The 12143-nt window shown below is 37.9% G+C and overlaps 1 protein-coding gene across 2 annotated transcripts in view; it reads right to left on the bottom strand.

The window, feature by feature from the left end:
• Positions 1–3868: 3868 nt before the first annotated feature.
• Positions 3869–12143, bottom strand: part of COL3A1 (collagen type III alpha 1 chain) — an 82474-nt gene continuing 74199 nt past the window's right edge. For both annotated transcript variants that reach the window (XM_083350491.1, XM_083350492.1), the window contains 8 exons: positions 10548–10601; positions 10339–10446; positions 8352–8405; positions 8112–8219; positions 6704–6980; positions 6084–6271; positions 5717–5959; positions 3869–5012 (listed from right to left, as the gene is read on the bottom strand). In XM_083350491.1, coding sequence (XP_083206617.1) covers positions 4866–5012; positions 5717–5959; positions 6084–6271; positions 6704–6980; positions 8112–8219; positions 8352–8405; positions 10339–10446; positions 10548–10601 — 1179 coding nt within the window. In that variant the 3' untranslated portion in view covers positions 3869–4865. The remainder of the gene's footprint in view (positions 5013–5716; positions 5960–6083; positions 6272–6703; positions 6981–8111; positions 8220–8351; positions 8406–10338; positions 10447–10547; positions 10602–12143) is intronic.

Below are 12143 nucleotides of genomic sequence, written 5' to 3'. Positions count from 1 at the left end.
ATATTTTCAAACATGGGATAATTTTTATAAATGGCTAGAAGAACGGAGCAGAGAGTAGGAATGGAAGTTGTATTACTATTAATGTCAAATATGTGGACCCAAAAAACATGTTGTTTATTAACCACTAAAGATTTGTAACTATAAAAACGTAATAAAATATCTATATATAAAAAAGAAGTTAAACTATTCAGAGGAGGACCATCCTACCCTATTTACAGTCTTGCTAAAGGGGCAATACACATACATATACAAATACATATATACATATACATATACATATACATATACATATACATATACATATACATATATATATATACGGTAAGGCCTGCATTTGATAAAGCATTTGAACATCTCTAAAGCTAGAGCTGAAATTACTAGTGAAAATGGGCCCCCAAAATGGTCCCTCCCATACTTCAAACACATGGGAGATACCAAGTTCTTCAGCACCTTATAGTTACAAAACTAATGGGAGCTCTTTTGAAATGTTTATTTAGGTGATATTCTTAAAGTACCATGCCTCATCAATATCCAGCTGTGATTCAAAGCAATGAATTTCCATGGTTTTGTGAGCTCAATCAATGCTACACAATAACTGGCATATTTCAGGGTGGCCTTCATAAGGTTTCTTATGCTGGCAATTCGGAAGAAGATTCCTATTTAAAGTTGCTGCAACTGGCCAAATTTGTATTGTATCTTTTTAATTTTTTAAAAAAATAAGGGTCCTTTAACAGTAATGTGATTAAATACCATCTCAAGAAACATAGGGAGCAATTATAATAGAACCTGTCTGTTCAGTAAGGATATTTTTAATGCAACGATGAAAAAGTCATATGCCCACTAAATTAAATTTATGTAAATTTCCATTATATTCTATACACGGCACTAGACCTATATAGAATAATATTGCAGTCTAAGAATGGATGTAAACCCTGTTTATAAAATTCAATGGATTATCAAAGTAAGTGAAACTATTGTTCATTCTGATTGCATGTTAGATGTTTGATAGTTTATGTTTTGCAGACCTAAACTTCTAGGAGTCAAAGGAATTCTCCATTACCAAAAGGTTTTAAATGGGTTGAAGTATAAAATAAGACTAACTCAAAAATACTTTGCAAATATAATTTGCTTTGAAAGGGGAACTCCAAGTTTTCATGAAAGAGGCGCTTTATTCTCTTGTGGTTTCTAATAATCCTTTTGTAACTATAGGAATACAGAGGAAGGGCAAAATGACATCGATCTCATGTATGTTGGGTTCAGCAATAATCCTAGAGTGAGTAGGATAATTTCTTCTGGGCAAGAGTGAAGAACATTTATAATGGTACTTCCATCCTTGTTCATGGCTTCTGACAAAAATGTTTAAATGACCTGAAGGAACTTTACAGCACATGAATTGGAGAGCAAAACTGGGAAGCATTTTCAGATCAGCTTTGTTTATAACCTGCAAGATCTATCTTCATGAGATACAGTTCTAAATGAAAAGTGATGTGAAATGGAAACTCAGTCAGGCATACGCCCTGATTTTCAGCAAAAAAAAAAGAAAAATGAGCTTAGGAAGCACAATTGTGGCAAATTTGATTGAATTTTCTGAGTTACCTTAATAACAATAGATTATAATCTGGTGTGGTATATGATACATTTTCACATGTACAGTACCTGACTTTTTATTTACAAGGGAGTAGATTTTTTTTTTGTATTTTCTCTGTTTCTTCATTTCCCCCCCCCATGTATTTGTATTTTGAAACTATGTTAATACAGCTAACTGATATTATAAAAGGAAAAATAGATAAATAAACCACTTCTCTTTTAAAACCAAAAAGAAAAATGAGGTTTTGGTAACTCCTTATCACACTGGCAAAAAAGAGGAAGTAGTGCCATCAAAGGGGTAATATTATTAAATATGTCTGGCTGTTCCTCGTTTTCCATTCTTCCACTAAGGACCTGGACCTGATTTTGCATGGTTCCATTTTTTATAGATGGTGGAAATGGTTAATCCTATAACCATTTTATAGTTATAATTTTATGTTTTGCTTTATCAAGCTGTGCTGAGAGTGAGAAAGGGAGGAACAGAACAAGGTTGAAAGAGAATAAGAAAAACAGACAGCATGGATGTGGTTTGTTTGAGTTTTTAGATGGGACGATGAGCAGGAGATGGCAAAATAGGGAGAGCAATGGGAGAAACAGATTGAACATTATAAGAAACAAGGTTGTCGAATTTGGACTGGAAAAATCTTGATGACCATGTGTGTCTTTTCTGCCATATTTAATAGTCACTTAGATTTTTTAAAGTCTCCATAATATAGCTATACCAAGTGAAATGAAGGAAGCCTGTGGAGCAGCTTTATGTAAGGGATGAAGTTGATGGGCTGAAAGCCCCTGACTCTCCTGCCAGAAAAAGTCATCAAATCAACATGGGATAGAGTTTCAAGGTTGAAAAAAGAGAGGACAAAACCCATTGCCTGGAAAAGATAGGAAGGAGAGGCCTGGGATTTGAACCTGAGACTGATCTATACAAGGCAGGTTTCTTGCGTATTTATCTTAAATCCAGAAACTTTACCATATGACGTTATTATCTCCATCAATTCTAAAACTGAGTAAGTCGGTTGACTTACTGTAATAACCAAGTCATCTGCAAACGCTCTCAATCTATAATCTTGATCTCTTATTTTAATTCCCTTAATTTTATTTGAATCTCGTATTTTAATCAATAATATTTTCAATGTTAAAACAAACAGCAAAGGTGACAACGGACACCTCTGTCTTGTACCCTTTGCAATATTACATGTTTCTGTCAAACTACCACTAACTATTATTTGAGCTGTTTGCTTCTGATATATTGCCCTAATAGGTTGTAAAAAATTATCCCCAAACTCCATTTTCTCCAATGCCTTAAATAAAAATTGCCAGTCCAATTGATCAAAGGCTTTTTTAGCATCCAAAAAGATCAGTGCTGCAGAAACCTGGTTATTTCTATCCAAAAATTCCAATAAGTCTACAATATGTCTCACATTATTCTTCATTTGTCTACCACTTATAAATCCAGTTTGGTCATTATGAATCATTTGATGCATTACCTTCATTGCTATTTTTTTGCAAATATCTTATAATCAGTGTTTAAAAGCGATATTGGCCTATAATTTTTGCCTTGGGTAATATCTTGATCTTCCTTCGGAATCAATGATATAAAGGCTGTTTTCCACGATGGAGGCACTTCTCCTCCCAATTGAATTGTCCTAAACAGTTCTCTTAAAGGTTCCACCATTTCTAACTGTAAATCTTTATAATAAACGGCAGTCAAACCATCTGTTCCTGGTGCTTTCCCCACCTTTAATTGCTAAAATTATTGCTAAAATAATTTCTTCATCACTTATCAATTGATTCATCCCTTCCCTTTGCCCTTGTGTAAGAACAGGGATATTAACTTCTCGTAAATATCTATCTATATCTACATCTTGCATCTTGTCCCTGACATACAACTTAGAATAAAAATCAACAAAAGCCTTTTTAATAAGATTCTGCTGAAACACCACTTTACCCTTGTAATCTATTCTATCTATATTACGAGGCAGGTTTCTTGTGTGTAGCTATGGGCAGAACCTCTCCATATCTATAATTGCCTAATTATTTACAACAAAGTTACTTGGTCTGCCTGGCAATGTGGATGAGAAGAAAAATTAACCCATTCCTGGAACTCCTCAGCTCAATGGAATTGAAAAAGAGCCGAATCAGATGGCTCTTCAGCTGGGAAAGCCCTGCATTTTTTTTTCCTCAGTGAGCAAATTAGATTAAAGATCATCTATGAAACTTCCAGAAGAATAATACAACACATAAAAGACGCCACAAAATTTTATTACAATATTTTATTATGTGTCTCTGTAAAGAAAAGACCAACAACCGTATAAAAGCTTACAAAGATGGTTAACCTTCAACACTATACATGTGTGAATGTGACAAGAGAAGCTCATGATTCTGCATCTTTATTGACTTTTACAGAGTGAAGGAAGAAAAGCCCGTTCAGAAATGGCCTACCAACCGTATGACATCCAACAAGAGACATTTATGACTGTTGTCAAGTTTCGGTGTTTCAAAGCAAGTCAATAAAACCTGGCTTGCAGATTTAAAACATACATAACTAGCACCATCATATTTATCTTTTAAACACTTCCCTAATTTTAGTGGTCTTGACCAGCAATGACAGGAAAGTATTGGAGCACCCTTAAAACATGCAATGCAGTCCAGAAATAAAATATCACAAGTCTGTTGGTATTAGGGCATTCTTTTCTTCTGATGGACTATACTCTGTTCAGCTCAATCTGGCACAGGAACGAACTAACAAAGAAAAAAGACCAAATGTATTCCTTGGTCCCAACATATTTTTCTTTCTGCTTTCTTGATGGGAATCATCAAACTCATCCCGGTTTCTGTCCATGTTGAGGTAGTTGAAACAGGGAATTCTCTCTAGCTTTATGAACTGCATCTTATAATGGAAGGTAAACTTGGATGCTGGAATCCGTCAGTGCTTGATTGGTTGGGACAAGCCTTCAACTAAAATTAGTTTTGAGTTACTGAGTGTTGAAGTTGCAATGTAGCACCATGAGAGCGTTGTTGAACATGGGAGTTTGGTGAAAGGAAAAAGAGCAAAAGACATTTTTGTTGTATTCTGTGTGAGAGGAAAATAAGAAAATGGTAACCCTTTATGTGAATTTATCTTGTGTTTTTTTTTCTCCCCCCCTCTTTCCAGAATTTTTGCAAATAAATAACTGGGGTACTGTTGATTTGACTCTAATAGTTGCCAAAGTTAAAACAAGAGCAAAGATGGAGTGTGAATTTGCTTTCTAGGGTTCAGAATGAGCATTACTCATGATTTATAAGAAGCAAACTGGGCCAACGTCCACACCAAATTCTTGATTGGGAGCGCCAATGTCGAAAGGTGCAATATCTATTATCGGCAACCTCATCGTCTTGCGTGTTCTGTATTCAAAGACGGTTTTACCCCATTCGTCAGTATGTTTCTGTGAAATGTAAAAAAGCAACAGCTATGTTAAAATATACTCAGGTAGAGCCGTCATACTTGCTCTTGTGCATGCCCTGATTTCAGAACTTCTGAGAAACCCAGTAAATCGCTTTCAGCTGCGTCTTGCAGGTGCTATATTAAAATATTACTTTGCTGTTCTAGTTCTGATACTTCAATTTTTCCTCCTCTAAAGAATTTCAGGAAAAAAGTTTTATACTTCTGACAGATTACATCCAGGTAAAGATAAGTGATCAAAATGAGTCATGGAAATGTATTGTTCCCACTGATTTTGGTGGGAACCAAATACATGTGTCATCTGTAGCCATCATATATTTCTAACTAACCTTGCATCCTCTTGACATATGTGGCAGAATGGAAAACTCATAAACAGCACATAAATGTAGTTTCGGGCATTCAGATCAACAAAACCATAGTGAAGATATGAAGTTAAGGTCATTTGAAAATTCTATTTTTTAGAATTGTTTTGTATGTTAAGTATACATATTCGACTTTCTGTAATGACCAAAAGTACTGAATACCTCTGTCTGTCTGTCTGTCTGTCTGTCTGTCTGTCTGTCTGTCTGTCTGTCTGTTTCTCTCTCTCTCTCTCTCTCTCTCTCTCTCTCTCTCTCTCTCTCTCTCTCTCTCTCTCTCTCTCTCTTAAAAAAAATCTTTGCATTTGGGGGCATTTTGTTTACTTACAGTACAGCCATCTTCCAGAACTGTATATGTGAATTTGTTGTTTCCTTCTGCCTTGATTTCACTATCAGTAGAACTCATGAATTTGAGTGCTCTCTTCACATTCCCACTGGCTTCATCCATATAGGCAATGCTGTTTTTGCAATGGTAGGTGATGTTTTGAGAGGCTCGGCTTGAAAGGATTCTGAGGAATGCCAGCTGAACATCTGAAACTTCTTCTGGAAGATCTGGATCTCCATAGCTGAACTGTGGTGAAAACACAAAAGGATTGGTGGCTGTTTGATACAGGTCTTTCATTCAGTTTTGCTTCTTGCTCAGAGTTTGAGAACTATGAACACTTTCATCAAGTATCAAACAATGCAGTGTTTACCTGGAAACCTCCATTCATAGACTCTCCAAACCAATAGTGCTTCTTTTCAGGACCTGGAATTGTCCACCAGTTCTTCTTTGGAACACTTGAGGGATTGGCACTGAGGCACGTTTCCCCAGTCTCCATGTTGCAGAATACTTTGATGGCATCCAGTTTGCAACCTTGGTTAGGATCGATCCAATACTCTCCTACAAAAAGGAAAGTGAAGCAAGCAAGTAAGCAAGCCAATAAAAAACATTATTTAGCTCAGCTTGATGATGATAGACTCCACTTAAATGGGTGGCATTTTGGGAAAAAGGCAATTCTCTCTAATATATACTCCACTCTTTGCCTGTTATTTTAAAGCTATCTGCATAAACACATTTCTTTAGCATTTTAAAGTACAAATTAGGTAAATGGTAACTCCCAATTTCTTTTTTTTTTACATTTCCCAGAAATATTCAACATTTCCTTTTGGTAGACAGAAGAGTTTTATCATATTTTTGTGAATAGTTAAAGAACACATGACTTTATACAGCAAATCATATATCTGTATTACTAGAAAAAAGAACAGAAAGAATCCTATTTCTTGAGGATCCCATATTGCTTGCTAAGATAGATAAGAAAGGAATGGAACATACCACTTGGAAGTTCAGGATGGCAGAACTTCAGATCTCTGCAATTACGAGCAGGATTCTTTCGAGAACCATCAGGGCTAATGATGTTTTCGATCTGGCTGTTGACTGATTTCAGTGAAGCTAAAACCTCACCCATGTCAATTTTGTCTGCAGAGGCCTGATCTCCATAGTAGCCGAGTCCTTTTGAGTCACCATTACCACCAGGACCACCATTGCAGCATGGACCAGGTGCTCCAGGTTGACCAGGAGGCCCAGGAGGCCCACTGTGACCAGGTGGACCCTTTCAAATACAACAAGTAAAATTGCCCATCAAATCTCCATCCATAGGGATGCATTAAGAGAAACAATGTTCAAATGTTATACACACATTTATTTATTTTTCTCCAAAACCTAATATATACTAGACCCCATATATGCAGGTATGTAATTTGCTCTGTCTTCTCCAGTGGAAATGACTAACATTTAGGATAATAATAGCCATTCTATTTACAAGCAAGGTGAGTTAATCAACAATATATTGCTATTCAAACTTGAAGACAAGGTGAATGATGAGTCTGAATCAAGTACAATGTAGCCTAATAAAGAGAGATCTATTCCCTTCAGTGTTAACTGGATCTATGTGCTTCAGTGACTACTGGAATTTGCACAAAGAAGAGAAATGTCTGGATATTCTAACACTTATATGTTGGTAACTTGGCTTTGCCTATATTTTACAAAAAATATTTAGATCAAAATCTTATTGGCAAAAAGTTGCCATTTTTCAATACAGGTTGTCTTTGACGTAAAACCATAACAGAGTCTGCTGTGATGGCAGTGATAAAACAGGTCACTATGAGTGTGACTGACTCAATTTTATGACTTTTTTGCAGGGCTTTTTTAAGTGAATGGTATGCTCATTAAAATCGTGGCTCGCTATTTGCTGAAAACTGAAAGTGCTGGGTTTTGATCAAATCATTGTAAACTGCAAACCCATGACTATGGGGTGCTGCAAATGACTGTAAACATGGCTGTGTTGCCAAGTCCTTGAAATCAATTGGTCACAGGATCATGAAGTGGGCTCAACCATTGGACTTTGAATCTGGGCTGGATATAATTAACAGACTGGTCACTTAGATCACTCACTAAATGATCTAAGTGACCAGTTAAGGACTATCTTTAGATGCGGGAATGTGCTAAGTATGCATCTTATACATGCCAGATAGACTGTAGCAAATTTGATTTTATTGAAGCATTTTTATGCAGATCCTTTGAAGCACAGCTTTGAACTTCCAGGGAGTGGGCAGCATATGACTAATTTATTTCTCCTGTCCTGTGTTAAGCTTCCTGACATTCCTATCATGTCAATGCATGGACATCTTCCTTCTTGGAATCCAAGGTGGAAACTTTAGAGTGGAAACTTGGTTTATCTTACCGATTGTCCACTTTCGCCTCTGTTCCCACGAGGACCTGGAGGGCCAATGGGGCCTACATAACCAACTCTCCCATCTTTGCCAGGTGGGCCACTTGGTCCAGGAGGCCCCTAAACGATATCAGAAATCAAATATCTGTGTCATTCATGTGTTGTAAAGCATTACTATAAAGTGGCATCATATTTCTTTAAACAGCTAGTCATAATTTAAGCATGCATTAAGAAGATACAGAAGATACTTACTCTAGCACCTGCAGGTCCTGGGCTTCCACTTTGACCTGGGGGACCCAGTGGACCCTACAAAGGTAAGAATGAAATAGAGATGGCTGTATTCATTATAAAGTTTGATAATTGACATCAATCTATACCATGTATTTTAAAAAGCAGATGAGAGTAAGTAGGAACCTTCAACTAAAAACAAAAATCAGTATATAATCTAGGAAAACAATAGGATAAGTTTCACAGAAACATTACTGTTGGGCACAAATTCTGGATTCGAAACCAGGCTGTAAGAACATTCCCATTATGAATTTTTCACTTCACATAAACTCACATTAATTGAGGGAAACCATTATTTTTTCAGACTTCTGTTATTTATATAAAAGTAAAGGTAAAGGTTCCCCTGCACATGCATGCTAGTCGTTTCCGACTCTAGGGGCCGGTGCTCATCTCCATTTCAAAGCCGAAGAGCCAGCGCTTGTCCCAGGACGTCTCCATGGTCATGTGGCCAGCATGACTAGATGCCAAAGGCGCACGGAACGCTGTTACCTTCCCACCATAGTGGTCCCTATTTTTCTACTTGCACTTTTATGTGCTTTCGAACTGCTAGGTTGGCAGAAGCTGGGACGAGTAACAGGCGCTCACTCTGTTACACAGCACTCGGGATTCGACCCGCCAAACTGCCGACCTTCTGATCAACAAGCTCAGCGTCCTAACCCACTGAGCCACCGCGTCCCTTTTAATAAATATAAGTAGCTGTATTTCAATTAAATGCTATTGTTATCAACAACAGTCAGCAACCTCTGAAGTTTTATGTATTACAAGTTAGGGAGTGTTGTGACTGCTCATTTAAACGTTTTCCAACTATTGTGACTTCAGCAATGCTAAAGTTGTTGAATTGAAGCCCAAAACTCTTTCTTAAATTACTGAGCATTTATGGGTCAGAAAATTGCATTTGTAGTGATGAGATCCCTATCTGAATAGATCCATGTCCTTCTTGTTTCTATCTCTACTACCTAATGGTTTCCCCAAAGTTGCTTTTTCAAAAGGCAGTTGGACTTTGTTTTTCCTTGAAGACATTTTGCTTCTCATCCGAGAAGCTTCTTCAATTTTTCGGATGTGAAACATCTTCAAGGAAAAACAAAGTCCAGTTGCCTTTTGGAAAAGCAACCTTGGGACATCCATGACCTGGATGATTGAGAATCTCCATAGACATTTACCTAATGGTTTGCCTTCCCTTGGGCCCCCATTTACTTGGAAAGAAAACCCCAGGTGAGTGAAGCAAGTGGTGTCTTTCACTGCTGTCTCTCCATCCACGACTGAAAAAGTTAGGAGAGCAAGGACCAATGGTCAAAAGAAGAAGAACCAATTGTGCTGGAAAGATCTTAGCATTGGGAGTGACTTAAATGTGCATGCCTATTCCTAAAACTTAGAACATTATTTCCATCTTAAGATGGAAATAGACAGTAAGGAATGAGATGCAGCCATTTTAAAATACAGTGGTGCTATTCTCATGCTGACACCATCTTCGGATGGCATCTTCTAGTCCCTGTGGGAATAGCCAGAATTTGGCCTCCCAAGAATTTGGTTTCTCAGCCTTCAGCTTTCCCAAACCCCCTTAATTGGCCTCCACGTGGGTTACAGTGAAGAACATACTCTCCTGGCTCACAGGCAGGCTGGCATGTGGGAGGTTTGGGAAACGCTATGATAGAGCTTTCACATATATCTTTAGTATCTTGTTTTTGTAATGATCTCATAGGCACCTGAGAAGTTCTCACTATGTATGTATCCAATTATTTCTATGTATCCTATGTTGTATGAGATTGATGGAGTTTTTGTAACGTTGGAGGTGAATAAAAGTTCAGCGGGCAGTGCTTAGGAGGTTTTTTATGGAGACGAGGCTGCCGGGCTGGTTCAGAGCTCCCTATCGACCCGGGTCTGAATTCCTTTCCCTTCAAGTCCCATCTTTTTTCTCTCTCTTAGGGAAGTCAACAAAAGCTGCCAAGCTTACCACTGGGCCAGGGGATCCTGGGCCACCAGGAAGTCCTCGGTGACCCTTTAATCCGTTGCTACCCCGTTCGCCAGCTTCACCTTTATCACCACGTGGACCAGCAGGGCCCTTTAAAAAACATAGTGGGGATGAGTTTTAAAAATGCCTCTCAGATGAAAGAGAACTAGCTGAAGCATACAATGAAATGATATTCTGAAGTGAGGACTTACAGGAGCACCACGAGCACCGGCTGGACCAGCAGGACCAGCAGGGCCAGAAGGACCCTACATGAAAAAAAAAAAAAAAAAAAACATATATAAATTAAGATTGCATGCCTCATTCCATGCCAATAGATAGATACACTGTGACACAATGAAATAAATAATTGCCACTAGGACCCCAAATATACTCCTGCATATAACATACAATTATTATCTAAGAGTTGGCCTTCCATAATAATTGAAATCCCTCAACTTTTCACAAAAGCACTTAGACCATTTTGACCTTTCTGACTGGAAATGGTTTAAGAAGCTACTTTCCAATCATTAGATAAAAGAAATCTTGTTCTGCAAACTTAAAAGTAAGGAAGAGTAGGGAAACAGGTGCTTCTCCAAATATGCTGCCTGGAATCCTGACCAGTTTAAAACTCCTTGCTGCTTATCTGCCATGCACTAACAGAATAACAAAATTGGAAGGGACCTTGGAGGTCTTCTAGTCCAACCCCCTGCTCAGGCAGGAAGTCCTGTACCATTTCAGACAAATGGTTGTCCAATCCCTTTTTAAAAGCTTCCAGTGTTGGAGCACCCAAAACCTCTGGAAGTAAGTTGTTCCACTGATAAATTGTTCTGACTGTCAGGAAATTTCTCCTTAGTTCTAGGTTGCTTCTCTCCTTGATCAGTTTCCATCCATTGCTTCTTGTCCTGCCTTTATATGCTTTGGAGAATAGGTTGACCCCTTTCCTGTTTGTTGCACTCCTCAGATATTGGAACACTGCTATCATATCACCCCTAGTCCTTCTTTTTATTAAAATAGATATGCACAAATCCTGCAACTGTTCTTGTATATTCTAGCCTCCGGTCCCCTAATCACCTTTTGTTGCTCTTCTCTGAACTCTTTCTAGAATCTCAACATCTTTTTTATATTGAGGAAACTAAAACTGGATGCAATATTTGAAGTGTGGCCTGACCAATGCGTTATAAAGTGATATTAACACTTCACGCGATTTTGATTCTATACCTCTCTTGATGCAGCCTAAGACTGTGTTGACTTTTTTGGCAGCTGCAGCACACTAAGCAATTGCCCACTAGGAGTCCAAAATCCCTCTCACAGTTACTACCATTGAGCCAAGTAACACCTATTCTATATATATTTCTTGCCTAAATATAGAACTTTATTTTTCTAACCATTGAATTTCATTTTGTTAGATAGCTCCCAGTGTTCAAGTCTGTCAAGATCCTTCTCTATCTTGAGCCTATCTTCTGGAGTATTGGGTATCCCTGCCAGTTTGGTGTTGTCTATAAATTTGATGAGTTCCCCTTCTATCCCCTTGTCTAAATCATTGATGAAGATATTGAAGAGTGCTGGGCCTAAAACTTCCATGTAGATACAGTTCCATTAAGGACTACACATTGAGTGCAATTGGTCAGCCAGTTACAAATCCATCTGGTAGTGATGCTGTCTAACCCACATTTTTCTATCTTGTCAAGTAGTAGGTTGTAATCTACTTTATCGGATGGCTTACTGAAGCCAACATGACCAATGGCAAGGATGTTGGGAACTGCAGTTCAGCAACATTAGGAGGATCACATATTTCCCATCCCTGGACT

Source organism: Vipera ursinii (assembly GCF_947247035.1).
Source record: "Vipera ursinii genome assembly, chromosome: 1".
Taxonomy (NCBI): Eukaryota; Metazoa; Chordata; class Lepidosauria; order Squamata; family Viperidae; genus Vipera; species Vipera ursinii.
The sequence above is the reverse complement of the archived record's forward strand: the minus strand, read 5'-3'. Positions and strand labels throughout refer to the sequence as shown.